General features: G+C 25.3%; 1 protein-coding gene across 3 annotated transcripts in view; it reads right to left on the bottom strand.

Annotated features, from left to right (window-relative positions):
- LOC145288095 (deoxyribodipyrimidine photo-lyase-like) overlaps positions 1-22471 on the bottom strand; it is a 118830-nt gene that overhangs the window by 28016 nt on the left and 68343 nt on the right. For all 3 annotated transcript variants that reach the window (XM_080136152.1, XM_080136150.1, XM_080136151.1), the window contains exons 3-5: positions 18752-18897; positions 12665-12847; positions 162-320 (exon numbers count right to left, since the gene is read on the bottom strand). In XM_080136152.1, coding sequence (XP_079992278.1) covers positions 162-320; positions 12665-12847; positions 18752-18897 — 488 coding nt within the window. The remainder of the gene's footprint in view (positions 1-161; positions 321-12664; positions 12848-18751; positions 18898-22471) is intronic.

The following is a 22471-nucleotide window of genomic DNA, read 5'->3' as shown; positions in this document are numbered from 1 at the left end:
ATAAAAACTGATAAGCATATTATACAAAGTTGAAATCATTTTTGAATTTTTGTTAAAAGGCACAATTTGGAAATAAAGAAAAAGCAGAAATTACTTATTTAACATAATCTTTAAAAATGATTTTCATAAAAAGATGAAATAGTGATACAATGCAGACTCACCTTGGTCGTTTGTTTTGTTTTGTGTGGATGAACAATAACTGGTGGAAATTCAGTTAGGAATTCGCTCAGTTTACTGTGAATTTTATTCCTGATTGTACGTGCAGCATATTCTTGTTTAGGAGACGTTATCCAACAGGGCACTATATTGTGCGTGTCAACCTAATGTACACAAATGTTAAATAGATCATAATATATAATTTGATGATTAAAAATTGAATTACAATTTTTTTAATCTATCAAAACTTCACACAATTATAATAAAGAAAAATCCTTAACCCATTAGTTTTCAAAGAGACCCTTTTCATCAGAGGATCAACATTAGTAAAATATTTATCAATGATTAGAATTAATTTGAAAAAATATATATATAAAAAATATTTATCAATGATTAGAATTTAAAAAATATATATATATAAAAAAAATTTTCAACAAAAAAAAAAATAAAGTAAAAAAACTTCTTAATTAATAACATAATGAATGAAGTCATACTCCATAAGGAAGAATCTGGAATTTGAAGACTGAATGGATTCTATTGAAATCTAAAATGTCAGTTAAATTTGAACATGAATAATTCTTCATGTAATATTCATTTAGGTCCCAACAAAAGAAATTGCAATCAGAGTTGCAAGCTAAATATAGTCAAATTCAAAATGTCAATTGAGTTGTAATCCGAAAGGTTAAAAATTTAATTATTTTTATCTAAGTTATATAATGGTTCTGGTCATATCGTTTTAAATTATTACAAATATTTTATGTTTCTTTATTTGCGTGTTGTGGTTGGTTCTTGGTAATTTTGTTTTATGGCGTATCAACCCTTTTGTAGTCATTTAATGCCAAATCCCGTTTACATTTCAGATTCTTTATATCTAAAACTATTTATTCGTGGTATTGCTTATTTATTTTATTGCATATTTATTTTATTGCTTATTTATTTTATTGCATATTTATTTTATTGCATATTTATTTTATTGCATATTTATTTTATTGTATATTTATTTTATTGCATATTTATTTTATTGCATATTTATTTTATTGTATATTTATTTTATTGCATATTTATTTTATTGCATATTTATTTTATTGCATATTTATTTTATTGCTTATTTATTTTATTGCTTATTTATTTTATTGCATATTTATTTTATTGCTTATTTATTTTATTGTATATTTATTTTATTGTATATTTATTTTATTGTATATTTATTTTATTGCATATTTATTTTATTGCATATTTATTTTATTGCATATTTATTTTATTGCATATTTATTTTATTGCTTATTTATTTTATTGCTTATTTATTTTATTGCTTATTTATTTTATACCTTATTTATGGTATTGCTTATTTATTTTATTACTTATTCATGGTATTGCTTACTTATTTTATTGCTTACTTATTTTATTGCTTATTTATTTGATTGCATATTTATTTGATTGTATATTTATTTTATTGCATATTTATTTGATTGTATATTTATTTTATTGCTTATTTATTTTATTGCTTACTTATTTTATTGCTTACTTATTTTATTGCTTACTTATTTTATTGCTTATTTATTTGATTGCATATTTATTTGATTGCATATTTATTTTATTGTATATTTATTTGATTGTATATTTTATTGCTTACTTATTTTATTGCTTATTTATTTTATTGCTTATTTATTTGATTGCTTATTTATTTTATTGCTTATTTATTTTATTGCTTATTTATTTTATTGCTTATTTATTTTATTGCTTACTTATTTTATTGCTTATTTATTTTATTGCTTACTTATTTTATTGCTTACTTATTTTATTGCTTATTTATTTTATTGCTTATTTATTTTATTGCTTATTTATTTTATTGCTTACTTATTTTATTGCTTACTTATTTTATTGCTTATTTATTTTATTGCTTACTTATTTTATTGCTTATTTATTTTATTGCTTATTTATTTTATTGCTTATTTATTTTATTACTTATTCATGGTATTGCTTACTTATTTTATTGCTTACTTATTTTATTGCTTATTTATTTGATTGCATATTTATTTGATTGTATATTTATTTTATTGCATATTTATTTGATTGTATATTTATTTTATTGCTTATTTATTTTATTGCTTACTTATTTTATTGCTTACTTATTTTATTGCTTACTTATTTTATTGCTTATTTATTTGATTGCATATTTATTTGATTGCATATTTATTTTATTGTATATTTATTTGATTGTATATTTTATTGCTTACTTATTTTATTGCTTATTTATTTTATTGCTTATTTATTTGATTGCTTATTTATTTTATTGCTTATTTATTTTATTGCTTATTTATTTTATTGCTTATTTATTTTATTGCTTACTTATTTTATTGCTTATTTATTTTATTGCTTACTTATTTTATTGCTTACTTATTTTATTGCTTATTTATTTTATTGCTTATTTATTTTATTGCTTATTTATTTTATTGCTTACTTATTTTATTGCTTACTTATTTTATTGCTTACTTATTTTATTGCTTACTTATTTTATTGCTTATTTATTTTATTGCTTATTTATTTTATTGCTTATTTATTTTATTGCTTATTTATTTGATTGCTTATTTATTTTATTGCTTACTTATTTTATTGCTTACTTATTTTATTGCTTATTTATTTTATTGCTTATTTATTTTATTGCTTACTTATTTTATTGCTTATTTATTTGATTGCTTATTTATTTTATTGCTTACTTATTTTATTGCTTACTTATTTTATTGCTTATTTATTTTATTGCTTATTTATTTTATTGCTTATTTATTTTATTGCTTACTTATTTTATTGCTTACTTATTTTATTGCTTACTTATTTTAGTGCTTATTTATTTTATTGCTTATTTATTTTATTGCTTATTTATTTTATTGCTTATTTATTTTATTGCTTACTTATTTTATTGCTTACTTATTTTATTGCTTACTTATTTTATTGCTTACTTATTTTATTGCTTATTTATTTTATTGTATATTTATTTTATTGCTTATTTATTTTATTGCTTACTTATTTTATTGCTTATTTATTTTATTGCTTATTTATTTTATTGCTTATTTATTTTATTGCTTACTTATTTTATTGCTTATTTATTTTATTGCTTATTTATTTTATTGCTTATTTATTTTATTGCTTATTTATTTTATTGCTTATTTATTTTATTGCTTATTTATTTTATTGCATATTTATTTGATTGTATATTTATTTTATTGCTTATTTATTTTATTGCTTATTTATTTTATTGCTTATTTATTTTATTGCTTATTTATTTTATTGCTTATTTATTTTATTGTATATTTATTTGATTGTATATTTATTTGATTGTATATTTATTTGATTGTATATTTATTTGATTGTATATTTATTTGATTGTATATTTATTTGATTGTATATTTATTTGATTGTATATTTATTTGATTGTATATTTATTTGATTGTATATTTATTTGATTGTATATTTATTTTATGGCTTAATTATTTTATTGTATATTTATTTGATTGTATATTTATTTTATTGCTTACTTATTTTATTGCTTATTTATTTGATTGCTTATTTATTTTATTGCTTACTTATTTGATTGCATATTTATTTGATTGCTTATTTATTTGATTGCTTATTTATTTGATTGCATATTTATTTTATTGCTTACTTATTTTATTGCTTATTTATTTTATTGCTTATTTATTTTATTGCTTACTTATTTGATTGCATATTTATTTGATTGTATATTTATTTGATTGTATATTTATTTGATTGTATATTTATTTGATTGTATATTTATTTGATTGTATATTTATTTTATTGTATATTTATTTTATTGTATATTTATTTTATTGTATATTTATTTTATTGTATATTTATTTTATTGTATATTTATTTTATTGTATATTTATTTTATGGCTTATTTATTTTATTGCTTATTTATTTTATTGCTTATTTATTTTATTGCTTACTTATTTGATTGCATATTTATTTGATTGTATATTTATTTGATTGTATATTTATTTGATTGTATATTTATTTGATTGTATATTTATTTTATTGCTTATTTATTTTATTGTATATTTATTTTATTGTATATTTATTTTATTGTATATTTATTTTATTGTATATTTATTTTATTGTATATTTATTTTATTGCTTATTTATTTGATTGCTTATTTATTTGATTGCTTATTTATTTGATTGCTTATTTATTTGATTGCTTATTTATTTGATTGCTTATTTATTTGATTGCTTATTTATTTGATTGCTTATTTATTTGATTGCTTATTTATTTGATTGCTTATTTATTTGATTGCTTATTTATTTTATTGTATATTTATTTTATTGAATATTTATTTTATTGCTTATTTATTTTATTGTATATTTATTTGATTGTATATTTATTTTATTGCTTATTTATTTTATTGCTTATTTATTTTATTGCTTATTTATTTTATTGCTTATTTATTTTATTGCTTATTTATTTGATTGCTTATTTATTTGATTGCTTATTTATTTGATTGCTTATTTATTTGATTGCTTATTTATTTGATTGCTTATTTATTTGATTGCTTATTTATTTGATTGCTTATTTATTTGATTGCTTATTTATTTGATTGCTTATTTATTTGATTGCTTATTTATTTTATTGCTTATTTATTTTATTGTATATTTATTTTATTGTATATTTATTTTATTGTATATTTATTTTATTGTATATTTATTTTATTGCATATTTATTTTATTGTATATTTATTTTATTGCTTATTTATTTGATTGCTTATTTATTTGATTGCTTATTTATTTGATTGTATATTTATTTGATTGTATATTTATTTGATTGTATATTTATTTGATTGTATATTTATTTGATTGTATATTTATTTGATTGTATATTTATTTGATTGTATATTTATTTGATTGTATATTTATTTGATTGTATATTTATTTGATTGTATATTTATTTGATTGTATATTTATTTTATTGCTTATTTATTTTATTGCTTATTTATTTGATTGCTTATTTATTTGATTGCTTATTTATTTTATTGTATATTTATTTTATTGTATATTTATTTTATTGTATATTTATTTTATTGTATATTTATTTGATTGTATATTTATTTTATTGCTTATTTATTTTATTGTATATTTATTTTATTGTATATTTATTTTATTGTATATTTATTTTATTGTATATTTATTTTATGGCTTATTTATTTTATTGTATATTTATTTTATTGCTTATTTATTTTATTGTATATTTATTTGATTGTATATTTATTTGATTGTATATTTATTTTATTGTATATTTATTTTATTGCTTATTTATTTTATTGTATATTTATTTTATTGTATATTTATTTTATTGCATATTTATTTTATTGCTTTTTTATTTTATTGTATATTTATTTTATTGTATATTTATTTGATTGTATATTTATTTGATTGTATATTTATTTGATTGTATATTTATTTCATTGCTTATTTATTTGATTGCTTATTTATTTGATTGCTTATTAATTTGATTGCTTATTTATTTGATTGCTTATTTATTTGATTGCTTATTTATTTGATTGCTTATTTATTTGATTGCTTATTTATTTGATTGCATATTTATTTGATTGCATATTTATTTGATTGTATATTTATTTTATTGTATATTTATTTGATTGTATATTTATTTGATTGTATATTTATTTGATTGTATATTTATTTGATTGTATATTTATTTGATTGTATATTTATTTGATTGTATATTTATTTTATTGCTTATTTATTTTATTGCTTATTTATTTGATTGCTTATTTATTTGATTGCTTATTTATTTGATTGCTTATTTATTTTATTGTATATTTATTTTATTGTATATTTATTTTATTGTATATTTATTTTATTGTATATTTATTTGATTGTATATTTATTTTATTGCTTATTTATTTTATTGTATATTTATTTTATTGTATATTTATTTTATTGTATATTTATTTTATTGTATATTTATTTTATTGTATATTTATTTTATTGTATATTTATTTTATGGCTTATTTATTTTATTGTATATTTATTTTATTGCTTATTTATTTTATTGTATATTTATTTGATTGTATATTTATTTGATTGTATATTTATTTTATTGCTTATTTATTTTATTGTATATTTATTTTATTGTATATTTATTTTATTGCTTTTTTATTTTATTGTATATTTATTTTATTGTATATTTATTTGATTGTATATTTATTTGATTGTATATTTATTTCATTGCTTATTTATTTGATTGCTTATTTATTTGATTGCTTATTTATTTGATTGCTTATTTATTTGATTGCTTATTTATTTGATTGCTTATTTATTTGATTGCTTATTTATTTGATTGCTTATTTATTTGATTGCATATTTATTTGATTGTATATTTATTTTATTGTATATTTATTTTATTGTATATTTATTTTATTGTATATTTATTTTATTGTATATTTATTTTATTGTATATTTATTTTATTGTATATTTATTTTATTGTATATTTATTTTATTGTATATTTATTTTATTGCTTATTTATTTTATTGTATATTTATTTTATTGTATATTTATTTTATTGTATATTTATTTTATTGTATATTTATTTTATTGTATATTTATTTTATTGTATATTTATTTTATTGCTTATTTATTTTATTGTATATTTATTTTATTGTATATTTATTTTATTGTATATTTATTTTATTGTATATTTATTTTATTGTATATTTATTTTATTGCTTATTTATTTGATTGCTTATTTATTTGATTGCTTATTTATTTGATTGCTTATTTATTTGATTGTATATTTATTTTATTGTATATTTATTTTATTGTATATTTATTTGATTGTATATTTATTTGATTGTATATTTATTTGATTGTATATTTATTTGATTGTATATTTATTTGATTGTATATTTATTTGATTGTATATTTATTTGATTGTATATTTATTTGATTGTATATTTATTTGATTGTATATTTATTTGATTGTATATTTATTTGATTGTATATTTATTTGATTGTATATTTATTTTATTGCTTATTTATTTTATTGCTTATTTATTTGATTGCTTATTTATTTGATTGCTTATTTATTTTATTGTATATTTATTTTATTGTATATTTATTTTATTGTATATTTATTTTATTGTATATTTATTTGATTGTATATTTATTTTATTGCTTATTTATTTTATTGTATATTTATTTTATTGTATATTTATTTTATTGTATATTTATTTTATTGTATATTTATTTTATGGCTTATTTATTTTATTGTATATTTATTTTATTGCTTATTTATTTTATTGTATATTTATTTGATTGTATATTTATTTTATTGTATATTTATTTTATTGCTTATTTATTTTATTGTATATTTATTTTATTGTATATTTATTTTATTGTATATTTATTTTATTGCTTTTTTATTTTATTGTATATTTATTTTATTGTATATTTATTTGATTGTATATTTATTTGATTGTATATTTATTTCATTGCTTATTTATTTGATTGCTTATTTATTTGATTGCTTATTTATTTGATTGCTTATTTATTTGATTGCTTATTTATTTGATTGCTTATTTATTTGATTGCATATTTATTTGATTGCATATTTATTTGATTGCATATTTATTTGATTGCATATTTATTTGATTGTATATTTATTTTATTGTATATTTATTTATTGTATATTTATTTGATTGTATATTTATTTGATTGTATATTTATTTGATTGTATATTTATTTGATTGTATATTTATTTGATTGTATATTTATTTTATTGCTTATTTATTTTATTGCTTATTTATTTGATTGCTTATTTATTTGATTGCTTATTTATTTTATTGTATATTTATTTTATTGTATATTTATTTTATTGTATATTTATTTTATTGTATATTTATTTGATTGTATATTTATTTTATTGCTTATTTATTTTATTGTATATTTATTTTATTGTATATTTATTTTATTGTATATTTATTTTATTGTATATTTATTTTATTGTATATTTATATTATGGCTTATTTATTTTATTGTATATTTATTTTATTGCTTATTTATTTTATTGTATATTTATTTGATTGTATATTTATTTGATTGTATATTTATTTTATTGTATATTTATTTTATTGTATATTTATTTTATTGCTTATTTATTTTATTGTATATTTATTTTATTGTATATTTATTTTATTGCTTTTTTATTTTATTGTATATTTATTTTATTGTATATTTATTTGATTGTATATTTATTTGATTGTATATTTATTTCATTGCTTATTTATTTGATTGCTTATTTATTTGATTGCTTATTTATTTGATTGCTTATTTATTTGATTGCTTATTTATTTGATTGCTTATTTATTTGATTGCTTATTTATTTGATTGCTTATTTATTTGATTGCTTATTTATTTGATTGCTTATTTATTTGATTGCATATTTATTTGATTGTATATTTATTTTATTGTATATTTATTTTATTGTATATTTATTTTATTGTATATTTATTTTATTGTATATTTATTTTATTGTATATTTATTTTATTGTATATTTATTTTATTGTATATTTATTTTATTGTATATTTATTTTATTGCTTATTTATTTTATTGTATATTTATTTTATTGTATATTTATTTTATTGTATATTTATTTTATTGTATATTTATTTTATTGTATATTTATTTTATTGTATATTTATTTTATTGCTTATTTATTTTATTGTATATTTATTTTATTGTATATTTATTTTATTGTATATTTATTTTATTGTATATTTATTTTATTGTATATTTATTTTATTGTATATTTATTTTATTGCTTATTTATTTTATTGGATATTTATTTTATTGTATATTTATTTTATTGTATATTTATTTTATTGTATATTTATTTTATTGTATATTTATTTTATTGTATATTTATTTTATTGTATATTTATTTTATTGTATATTTATTTTATTGTATATTTATTTTATTGTATATTTATTTTATTGTATATTTATTTTATTGCTTATTTATTTTATTGTATATTTATTTTATTGTATATTTATTTTATGGCTTATTTATTTTATTGTATATTTATTTTATTGCTTATTTATTTTATTGTATATTTATTTGATTGTATATTTATTTGATTGTATATTTATTTTATTGCTTATTTATTTTATTGTATATTTATTTTATTGTATATTTATTTTATTGCTTATTTATTTTATTGTATATTTATTTTATTGTATATTTATTTGATTGTATATTTATTTTATTGTATATTTATTTGATTGTATATTTATTTTATTGCTTATTTATTTTATTGCATATTTATTTTATTGTATATTTATTTGATTGTATATTTATTTTATTGTATATTTATTTTATTGCTTATTTATTTTATTGTATATTTATTTTATTGCTTATTTATTTTATTGTATATTTATTTTATTGTATATTTATTTTATTGTATATTTATTTTATTGTATATTTATTTTATTGGAACATTTGAGATGAGGTTTCATGATTTTCGTATTCATTTTTTGCGGACTTATTCTCATCTTCATAGATGTTGTTTCACCATGTTTCCGTCAACTCATTCTCTGGCTTTTGCTCACTGCAACATGATAAAAATGCTCAGTCCTGTTACTGTATCCCCAGTCATTACTGCCTTCTATAGTTGACGAAGGCTAGAGGATGAGTTGGTCAAATATGAGTAAACAACTATGAAGATGAGGATAACAATCTACAAAAAAGCGAATACACATTTATTCATGGGGTTTGGTTGTTTTATTTTTTGGCATATAAACTCTTTTTGGGGTTATTTAATTCTGAATCCAGTAATTTTGGAAAAAGCTTTTACGCTTCAAATTCTACTGGTGGACAGAGTTTTGATGAGGGGTAGTATTTCTGCAAATTTATTTTTATGCCTCTTATTTTCCATAGTAGTATTTTGTTTGTCATAGTTAATTTATTTTCTTGGTTTTGATTGTTCGCGTTAATGTCAAGATCCATGGATTCAGAAGTATTTTTTATATTATAGCTTTAGTTTGTGTTGCGTTGAAGGATTTTAGTTTTTGTTTTGTGAGGATTGCATCATCTTTTTTTTTTTATTCTCCTTTGAACCAGTGAAAGTTTGGTTCCAGATGTGCCAGGAATTTGTGGTGGTTCTATTTTTGTTTAGTCTGATGTTTTGATTGTTGACAATGACCGGTAGGAGTTTTCTGGTTTTGATATACCCATTTGATTTGGTTTTCTGTCTCCATTTCATCAGCTAGTTCAATTTGATTTTTAGTGGATTTGCTGTTTGGTTTTGGTAAGATTTGATTTTTAAGCAAGTTTATTTTTATGGTGTGGGTTTGGATAACGGTTGATATTTTGTTGGTATCCTTTTTCACTTCTGGTTTTGTTTTTTCTAATTTTTGGAGGTGTAGTATTTTTATTTATTTATTTTTTTAATTTAGCCATTTGTTTAGTTCCAAGTGTATAAGTTTTTCTCCAAGTTTCAGATGATACTTTTCAGTCTGGTGAGGAATTTACTCCTTTCTACTACTTTTGCATAAGTTTTAGTTTTCAGGTATCTTCAACTAATATATTACTTTTGTATTTTATTTCTGACATTTCTTTTTCTTTTTTACAGTGTTTACATATTTTGGAGTAAGCAGGGAATTCTTGTTCATGGTGGTTTGCTTCTTTAAAGCCACATTAGGTGCATGTGATGTGACTCCATGCAAATGTCTCTGATGTTCAAATTTTTGACATTTGAAACATGTCGGGTTCTGGAACGTATATTTCTAGATTCTATATTATATCCAATCTTGATTTTTTGTGGGATATGGGTTGTGTTAAATGTGAAAATGTAAGCAGTTGTGGATATGTTTTCATTTTTCCTTATAAAAATTCTTTTAAGAGTAATAACTCCTTGATTGTTTCATTCATTTTGGATTTTTAAGGGGTTGTAAGCTTCTGATGAATCCCTTTCATTTTGTTTTTAATGTGGAATAGTTTGGATCGTGAAGTTATGGCAATTTTTTTATTTTTTTCTATTTTTTCACTTGGATTTTTCATTTCAATGAGTAAATTTATATAATTTTTCCTTTTTATTTAGTTTTCGATTATATTTTATTGGATAGTATTTTTTCAATAAGAAACGAGAATAGTTTTCTCCCAGTGAAAAGTAACATAGAATCTTTACTGCTTCTGCTTTCAGAGTCAAATCCTGTACTTGCTTTGCTTTCCAAGTCAAATAAAAGTGCATTTGGGTTTTTGTTGTTTTGACATGAATTTTGTTTTTTACTGCTGGTGCTTCCCACCCACCTCAGCACCTTGTATTGGGACCTGTCTAAAGGGAAACCCAATCGTCTTGACAGATCAGGGCTACATAGAGCAGTATACTCAATCAAGTGAGAGATCCTAAGTATGTTAGCAAATTAATTCATTACCAAAAGCTTACATGATTCAATGATGAGTTTGCAGCTATGTTTGGATTTGTGTTCTTCATTTGATGACAGACTCTAATCACCAACACTATCTATCGTCTACTTAAAGTGTCATGTTATTTCTATCTACTATATTTTGAGGGATAATCACTGCTTAGTATTTTTATTTTATTTTGCTTTTGACTTAGTTGTAGATTTTAGGGTTTGATCTGACCAGTCAATTGGTTGAGTCAGGTCTCTCCGATATTCCACCTAGCCTAGATACAAGCCAAAGTGGTGTGCTGAGAAGTGGAGGTGCTTAACCTAGACCTATATCCTTTAACCACCAGGATTCCCTTTCAACACATCAAGGGTTGCCACTCACAGCCAACAGGTGGCCTCATTGAGGGACTTTTACACTCTGCAAAGGGAGGGGGGAGGGGATCAGCATATTCTAATGGGTATGGGATCTAAATACGAATCTTATTTCATTAATGCTTTTAAGTTATCATATATACAAATGTGAATCTGTTATTCTATTAATATTTTGCATTTATATATATATATATATATATATATATATACGGAGAAGGGCTTCATTGTAAATCATCTACTAAGTGTGTTACTCTGTTAATATGTTTCTCATTTTATTCAGTAAATATATATTTAATATATACAAGGTGTCTCAAGAAAAATATGTACTTATGTACTCACGCTTTGAATAATGATAAAAACATGAACAGAGTGAAATGAAATCGCTTAGAAAACAAATGTAATTAAAGAATCATGTTTGCAAATGTTCAAATTGATGACAGTTATTGTCCAAACAAAATTGAAAACAGTTAAAGTGTGAGTACAATTTTTGAAACACACTGTATTAATTGAACACACTTACACAAGGGAAATAACTCATTACAAAATTGAAGTGATTATCTCCCTTTATTAAACAAACAAATGCTAACAAATTAAAATTTGAATTTTAATAATCATGATTTGCTAAAACAAATGTAAAACACTAAATCTTCACAAGAACTGACTAATTTGAAAGAATCAAAACATTTTTACCTGACATAATCCAACCGATTTGGGCAGCTTAGGCAGAAGATCATCAACCCATTTTCGAGGGAGACGTAATGGGTGGAAATCTGTGACAACAGCGGCAATATTTTTGTCTTTCACCAATTTGGAAACTTCTTCGGGTGGGTTTCCTTGAAGAAGATGGAAACTTATATTCAGATCTTGGCAATCCTAAAAGATAAAACAAATACAAGTTCTTGGATTATTTAGATAAAATGAATTGAAAATTCTGTTCAATGAAGAAGCAATTTTTTTAAACTTCTTATTTTTAAAGAACATTTCATGCTTCTAAATTTTTTAGATGAAAGTAACTGTTGCAATATTTTGTTACTATAATGGGGTATGATCCCACACAGTCAGACGATTCTATTTATAAACGATGCTGCTAAGAACTGACGAATCAAATTAATTCACGTTCTGCTACAAACCAATCAGAAACCAGAATTGCTTCATGAATATTAAACCTTTTCTGGTGCAATTTCACATGTTCTTTCCCGGGTTTCGACACGGTAAGAATATTTTGTTCTGTGGAACTATCTACTACAAACAAGTCACCTACCAGGACTTGTGTGTAACAGCGAACCATCTGAAGCTCAAAGTGGCTTACACTTCTACAGGTTATGGGCCCAGCGTGGGTTTTTATTTCGATGGATCCAAATCAAAGTTCGAATTGTGGCAAGTTAAATTTCTGGAATATCTACGAATCCAAAAGCTACACAAAGTGCTAGAAACACAACCTGAAAACAGAAACGACCCCGACTTCATTGAAAAGAATGCAACTGTCTTTGCGGAATTAATAGTGTTTAGATGACTGAAGTCTATCACTGGTAATAAGAGAAGCCCTGGACGACGGCTGCAAAGAATTAAACATATTGAGAGAGCATTATTTATCGAAGGGAAAACCCAAAATTATTTCTTTATACACTGAACTGGCCTCTCTAAAACGAATGGAAGCCGAAACTATTACTGATTATATTATAAGAGCCAAGACAATTGCAAATTCTTTAAAAATGTCTGGCGAAGTTATAAGTGACAGTCTGTTAATTTCCATGGTCCTTAAGGGATTACCGAGTGATTTCAAGCCATTTACCACCGTGATAACCCAGAAAGAAATACCCATGCCAGGAATAAAAAACGCAACTTTGCCAAAAGCAGAGTTTCCAATGCAGATACAGGATTCAAAATGGCGACTACATTAAAAATGTAGAGAGCTCTGTTAGCGAACATACATTTTTATTTTCATGTACATTTGATGCGTCAACAAGCAATAATAATTTTCTTGTCGGTTGTGGGGCCACGACACATGTGATTACAAAGGAATATGATTTTATCAATTTTGATCCCAACTTTAAGCAACAAAATCATTTTGTAGAACTGGCTGACGGGAGTCGAGTCAATGATATCATTTTTGAAAAGAGCCAATGCGAAAATCTCGCTAAAGAACAATAAGGGTGAACTGTGTTTCGGTATTCAGGAGAGCGCTCTTCTGGTCCCAAAATTTAAACAAAATATATTTTCTATGCAGGCTGCCATGGGACAATGTGCAGATATAAACTTTGGCCCCAATAAATCGGGGCTGGTGTGCCCGAATGGAACTGTATTCGACATTGGGGGGGGGGGGATGGAAGACTATATTATTTAAATAGCGTAGTCCCATCAAAAACCGCCTGCCATGATCTACAGACATGGCATAAAATTCTTGGACACTGCAATATTCCTGATATCAAAAAAGTTGCCGACTGTAGTTGATGGAATGCGAATACAAACATCAAAAACCTTCAACTGCGACGTCTGTACGCAGGGGAAGATGACAAACTATGAATACAAGATACCAGAAAAAAAATCCTATCAATGGTGCATTGTGACTTGAACGGTCCCGTAGAACCGATGGCCAGAGAACATTATAGATATGTGTTGAATTTCGTAGATGACCATTCAGGTTTAATAATGGTTTACTTTTTAAAGAAGAAATCTGATACCCTGCTAGCAACTAAGAAATATCTAGCCAACATGGCCCCCTACGGTGAAATCAAGTGTATTCGCTCTGACAACGGTACGGAATTCACCTATAAAGACTTTAAACTTTTATTAATTAACTATCATATCAGGCATGAAACATCAGCTCCTAGATTGCCACACCAAAACGGGACTGCTGAACGTGCGTGGCGGACACTTTTTGAAATGGCAAGATACCTACTCATTGAATCAAAACTCCCTAAAAACCTCTGGACGTATGCACTTATGGCGGCAGCCTGTATACGCAACAGGTGTTTTAACAAAACACTATCTAAAACTCCATATGAATCTTTCTGCGGTGAAAAAAAAAAAAAAAAAAAAATTTAAGCAGAATGCATATATTTAGTTCAACTTGCTTCGCATATATAGAGAAAAAGAGTAAATTGAATATTAAAGCTGACAGAGGTATATTTCTTGGATACGATAAAAACAGTCCAGCCAATTTAATATTTTTTCCCGAAAAAAAAATAAAATAAAAAGAATCCGGTGTGTAAAATTCACAGACACGTTTAATTGTAAAGACAAAAACCCGTCATATGAAGAGGATGGAATTATATTACCTCAAATAATTAGAACAAACGAAAAGAATAAAAATGACGGAGATGAGTGTCGATGATGATGATGATGATGATGATTATAAAGTCGAGAGATATCCCAAAAAGAAATAGAAGACGACCCGATTTTTTTGTGGTCGACAATATAAAAGATTATCAAATCGACTATTGCTATTCAGTGGAAAATGCCCCAATAGACTGTGAAATTTATATTACCCCTCCAGAGGGATTTATAATGAAAAATAAAAATAGCGTGTGGCGACTTAACAAGTCATTATATGGTCTAAAGCAGAGTGCTCAGTGTTGGAACACAGTATTCCATGATTATATTATTAAACAACAATTTAGACAATGCGCTGTAGACCCCTGTTTATATACCCAACACAAAGACGATAAACTACTGATTTGGATTTTGTGGGTCGAGGATAATTTAATCGCATCAAATTGTGACATAATGTTAACTGATGTTAAGAACAAATTAAGTAAAAGATTCAAAATGACCGATCTTGGCAAAATATCCTGGTTTCTGGGGATAGAATTTACTCAAAGCGAAGGACTTGTTACGATGACTCAATCGAGATACATCGACAAAATACTATTAAAATTTGGAATGCAAGAGTGCAAGAAACGCTCTGCACCGGTCGAAAATGATATTAATAAAAAGTATACACACAGAATCTGAAATAATAAATGACACACAATATCGCGAGATTATAGGTAGTCTTGTATATTTGATGACTGCAACCAGGCCCGACGTGTGCTGTACAGTAACAAAACTGTCACAAAAATTATCACGACCGACAATGAAGGATTTAAACAGAGCTAAACAAGTCCTACGTTATTTAAAAGGAACTAAAGAACAGAAGTTAGTATTTAGAAAATCAAGAAATCCCCTAAAATTAGAAGGTTTTTTGGATTCAGACTGGGCAAACGAAGAAGATCGCAGGAGTGTATCTGGATATTGTTTCAGACTCTCAGAAAATGGGCCTATTATTTCATGGAAATCTAAAAAGCAACAGATTGTATCTCTCTCTACGTGTGAAGCAGAATTTATCGCGATCACACACACGACCCAGGAAGCACTCTACCTTAAAAATATCCTGAAGACTATTTTAGAGCCAGAATTGATTACAGGCCCCGTGGTAATTAATTGTGATAATCAAGCCAGTATAGTCTTAGCACAGAGCACGGATGATCAATCAAAGATCTAGGCATATGGATATAAAATGCCATTTCGTAGAAAATGAGAGATCTAGGCATATGGATATAAAATGCCATTTCGTAGAAAACGAGATAAAGCTACAATGTTTTTCTCAAAACTTGTTGGTGAATTCGACTGAATAATTTTTTTTTTCACTGCCCTGTATGTATATAGATTTCTATATATTAAAAATACAGACCAGCGAAGTTCCACTTATGAGAAGGCTATTACTTTTTTGCATGAATATCAGCGGAAAACCCTAGGGATAATGCTCAGTATATAGATTTCTATATATAAAAAAAATAAAAAGAAAAGAAAAATAGTCCTGGACAAGACGTTAAACTGTATCCATTTTATTTTGTATTAACACTTTAACCTACTAATACTTTTGCTTAGAAAAAAAAAAAAAATCTTTGTAATTTCCTTTTTGACGTTTGAACACAATTAAAAATGGCGTCTTTTTAAATGCTAAAATTCTAAGATCCAAATGATTTCTAACTTTTGTTATGTCTAAGTAAATATAAAAATATATATTTATTTTTGAGCAGAACAAACACAAGGGACTCCCCCATTATAAAAAATAGGGAGGATGTTGCAATATTTTGTTACTATAATGGGGTATGATCCCACACAGTCGGACGATTCTATTTATAAACGATGCTGCTAAGAACTGACGAATCAAATTAATTCACGTTCTGCTACAAACCAATCAGAAACCAGAATTGCTTCATAAAAACCTTTTCTGGTGCAATTTCACATGTTCTTTCCCGGGTTTCGACACGGTAAGAATATTTTGTTCTGTGGAACTGTCTACTACAAACAAGTCACCTACCAGGACTTGTGTGTAACAGCGAACCATCTGAAGCTCAAAGTGGCAACTTTATCAGTCATCAAACAAAGCAACCAGTGCTACTGTTTAGTTGGAGTGGAATGAGGTTGTTTGCTTTCTCTTACATTATTTAACGTCATCTTAGAAAGGATCATGATAATGATGGACTCGGTCATTTCTTTTTTTTGCATGGTGCAGAACTCAAATTTCCATATGTTAAGGCTTAAAACTGCACCATTTGTTCATTTTCACCAGGAATTAATGTCTTCTGGGGACTTGGGGGGGGGCGAATGCTGAACTTAGTCATTTTGTTTTATGCCTCGTTCACTGTGCACTCACGGGGGACCATGCATGCTTCACTTGAATAAAACGTCTTTGTATCTTCAAACTGTTTTGTGTTTGACTTTCACTGGTGACTTCACTATTGGCTAACGGAATTAGAACTTGCTACCACGTAGATTAAGTAAAAGGTTATGTTTGAAATTCCATGTAGATTCCAGAGTTCAACAAGATACACCTGAAGAAGGTTGAAGGTTACATCTGCTGAAACATTATGAGAATAGCATCTAAAATGAGAACAGTAGTCCAAATAATCCAAATAATCAATTCCCATCTCAAAAATTAAAACACAAAATTACTTATAGATTATCAGGATGCATCAACATGTTCACAAAAGTTTTTCAAGCAAAAAAGAAACACAAAACTATGTTTCATGATGCCATCATTGTAAAGAAACGCAATTCATTTTTACTAAAGTTTCCAAAAAACTTGATAAATCTTGTGTAATCTAACCAAAAATTGATAGAACTGCCTTTCACGAACACCAAACTTCGCACCACACATCTGAATTTCAACATGTCCTCTCAGCTGTCAAACAACTTCCCCAATTCATCCTTAATGCAGCTATTTGTCTCATATACAAATTAATTTAGATTTTTAAACCACATGATCGTTCCACATCAGTCCTGTGCCCAGATCAACATATATGTAACCCTTCACTCACGGCCAGGACACCACTAGCCCTTCATATTCTTGCTGACTTTTAAGCATAAATAAAAATGTCCAATCCAAATTTTAGTAAAAATTCTCTATAACATGCAGATGCCACCTCTCAACAAGTCCAACTCTTGAAATGTAATTAACAATTCCAAAACAACATCAACTCGATCATCAGTTTTTTTTTCTTGCTCAACACTTGACATGACCACAACTTATCGCATCAACTTGCCTTTCTCAAGAAAATAGTTTGTAATCTAGATAAAAATTGATAACACTCCTTTTCACTAATGTCATAATTCACACCACCTCTTAATTTCAAGGTGTTTTCTCAGAACTCTGTCCTTCCAAATTCATCCTTAACACAGCTATTCCCCTCATAATTTGTATTAATGCCTTTATATTTTTTAACCACAAATACAAACTCGTCAACACATTGTTTAATAGTTAACATTCTAAGTTTCTCACACAAAACAAACCTTTTCTATTTCTTGAAGGCCTCGGATTATGAAGTCGTAATGGCGTTCTGTAGATTCTAAATAAGGAGAAACAATACAAAAACAAACGGAAAGGCTCGTCTTTTCTTTCAAGGCAAGTCGTTGGGCAAACAACATGGCCCAGTTGTCTGGAAAATACAAAAGAAAAACTTACACTTAGCAATGAAAACAGAATTAAACTACAGAAAACATAAAAATGATTAATTTATGTTAAATTTCAGCACAAAAAAACAAAAAACATTTACTGAAGTTTTGTACAAGACATAATCATTCTATTATTTATTGTTTGACCAATACTGAAATAAAGCATTTCTTCACATTTTGTTGTTTTAAGTAAATTGGGAAGGTGTCTCTGCAGTTAATATCAAATAGGGCCTGTGATTTGGTTAGCCTCATTGATAAATGTTTGTAATGCATTTTCCATAATGGTGTAGAGAAGGTACCGTGTTTTTTTATCAACAATGGCCAACAGAACCTGTAAGCCACCGGAAGGTGCCAAATGAAAACTTTGTGAAAACACTGACACAAAAAGAAAAAGAAAAACATATTTTAATGAAGAAAAAAAAAAATGCAAGTTTTTAAGAGATAATGTTACTAACCTCTTAAGGAATAAAAACCACTCAACGTTTAGTAATTTTCAAGAACGAATATCTCAATGTTTAACAATAATAAAAAAATTCCAGCAAGAAATATCGAGGACTTTTTTGGTATCATTTTCTTGCAATTTTTATAAATTTCTTTTTCCCAATTTTAGTATAAATATTGAAAATAAAGCAAAAGAATAAATAAATGATCAGAAATTGTTTGAGCGATGAAAGTTTTTTGCTTTTATTTATTATTTTTGGGGGAGGGGGGTCTAGTACTTATGCAGAGAAGTTATTACGCTGAAATAATGTTATTTAAAAGACCATTCTTAACATGGAGAGGAGAGGGTGTTTTATAACAATTCTATACTTTCACGTCTTAACAAGATACTTGTGTAAGAAAGGTATGTTTTTGTCTGGAATGGTTGATGATTCTATAAAGTTTCAACAAATTGGTTGAATGTTTTTTTCGTTTCCTTACTCAAATTTCGACATATCCTGGCAGTTTATATTATCTGCCGGAAATGCTGATGCAATTTTGGCTTCAGCATGGTACTTCTTTGCATAAGTACGAAGAAATCAATTCACCTGAGCAATGCTGCATGTGCATCTGGGGTGAAGGGACTAGTTTTTAAACTTACAATTTAGAAAAGGATATAACGTAGTAATAATGTTATTATATAGAAACCTATTCCTAACAGAGAGGGGAGGGTGTTTTGTAACTATTCTGTACTTTCACCTTACAAGGTATTACTTATGTAGAGAAGGTATCATGTTTTCGTCAGCAATGACTGATAGTTTCAAAATGATTAACAAATTGGTTGACCTTTTTTTTTGTATCTGCTTACTCCGGTTTCATTGACTGAGCATTTTGGCATATCATAGTGGTTTATGTTATCTGCCAGAAAACATTGATGAATTTTCTCTGCATAATTTACCCGAGTGCTTTTTGTTTTCATTAAAAAAAAAATCTTTGGGGGAGCCAAACGTTTGGTGAATGTATTAGAACAATAATTTCTTATTGTTGATTGAACATTTATGTATATTTATGATTTTTTTGTAAATCTTATTAAATTTTGGTTCAATTTCAAACACTTAAAACGTCAAGTAAACAGTTTTTTTTTTGATAACTTTTGTCTTTTTGCATTGGATTGAAGTATGAACGCCACCAAAGTGGCAGCTGAGGTTAGTAACAGGCATGGAGACATTACGTTAAAAAAAAAAAAAAAAAAAAAGGACATTTTTTAACTAGAATACGATGAGTAGGCTTCTTCCCCCCCCAGTTGAGTTCGATGAAGAGGCAATTAAACCAGTTTCGTATGATTTGAATTCTTTGGACTACTATTCTCATTTTAAATGTTATTTCATGTTTCAGTCAATATAATCTCAGACCTTCAGGTGTATCTTGTCAAATTCAGGTCCCATGGCGTCGTGGATAAAGTACATGATACATTCAGTTGTAAAGTTACATTATTCTGGAGATTGAAGGTTCAATCCTTAGCGAGAACAACCTTCAAAATACAATTATGAATTACTTAGGATTTCTACCCAGTCATGTCTGACAGAACAAAAGCATGCTATTCCCGTAGATTAAATAAAGGGTTCTGTTTGAAATTCCATGCAGATTCCCAAGTTCAACAGAAAGATTCTTAAGTTCAACAAGATACACCTGAAGAATATTAGAGGTCACATTGACCAGAACATAAAAATAGCACTAAAGATGAGAACAGTAATTTGAAAAATCCAAATAATACAAAGAATCAAATCCTCATCTAAAAAAGTCAGTTTCTTTATGAAAATCTACATCAGACAATTGTCGAAAAAAATAGATTAAAATAAAACTGTCATAAATCACAATAAAGGTCGAGAAACTTGGTTTATTGGTCCGACACACAACAAATTACCACAACAATCAGTGTACAACCACTCAGGATCGCTCAACAGAAATGATGTTTTGTTCATTTGTTACTAGAACTAAAAAAATGTCATCTTTATATGAAGCAGTGTAAAGGATGGCTTGATCTCAATAAGCTTGGGCAAAACAACAACTTCATAAAGACCACGTGTGTGCACATACAGGAAGTGTTGCTCAGACTTAATACCATAAATTTTTAATCTTTTTCAATTGCCATAACATAGTGTAACATTTGGATACAGCATAATCATGTTGACACACATTGGTTTTCACCAGATCACCAAAGTTAAGAAACGATGAGGCTGGCCAGTACCATGTACAATATAATAGTTATTCCAATTTTGATTAAAGATTTTGAGTCTCGAGAATGTCTAAACTTCGGGTTTATGCTTAAGGAGATATTAAGAAGAAATTGAAATTCACAAAATTTTGCTTAATTGGTATATAATAAGTATGGATTTACTTTAATTTGAAATATGAAACTGAGACACTTATGACGTGGGTAAATGGAATCCTTCATAACAGTAAAAAACATGGTAATAAATCACATCGATGGAGAGACAAGACAATGGTTATCGGTTAACAACGTTTATTTATGTTAACATAATGATTACATAAAAATATATACTCAGATGGGAACAGATTGAATTAGAAATGTCTCTGCTACGAAGAACGATGTTCGTTCATCCATTGTCCCAATCATAGACTGCGCTGCTTCTCGTGCTGCTCTCGTGGCATTCTCGTCCCTGTGTTTAATTACGAGAATCCCAGGGACCATTCCACGGTTCAAGGGAAACAACTCAGCGGTAACACTGCTGGTTAGTGATGACAGAAATTCCTTGAACTTACTCTGCCCATTCCTAATTCTTGAAATCGCACTAGCACCTGCTTTTATCACCAAGATAAAAAAAAAAAAACAACTTTGCCAGCATCAACTGCATCATAATCAAAATATACTTTATTGACTGAGTTCTCATCCATCTCCATTTTCTTACACGTCTTGTGCACAAGTATAACATAATACATATGAGCGTGTCAGATGTCGACGGCAACGAAGGATGGCTGGCTTGCGTGGGAGATTAGCAGCAGTAGCTGAAAATCGCGCATATGCAAATTGTTGGAAAGTGTATGCAAGGAGAGAAAAAAGACAAAAAGGAGAAAAAATGCTTGCGAGAGAAAGAAAGACGATGTTGAAGGAAACGG

This window comes from Euprymna scolopes, chromosome 11 (genome assembly GCF_053919585.1).
Source record: "Euprymna scolopes isolate OS-2025 chromosome 11, ASM5391958v1, whole genome shotgun sequence".
In the NCBI taxonomy this organism is placed as follows: domain Eukaryota; kingdom Metazoa; phylum Mollusca; class Cephalopoda; order Sepiida; family Sepiolidae; genus Euprymna; species Euprymna scolopes.
Note: the sequence above shows the minus strand (reverse complement) of the source record. Positions and strands in the feature narration are given on the sequence as shown.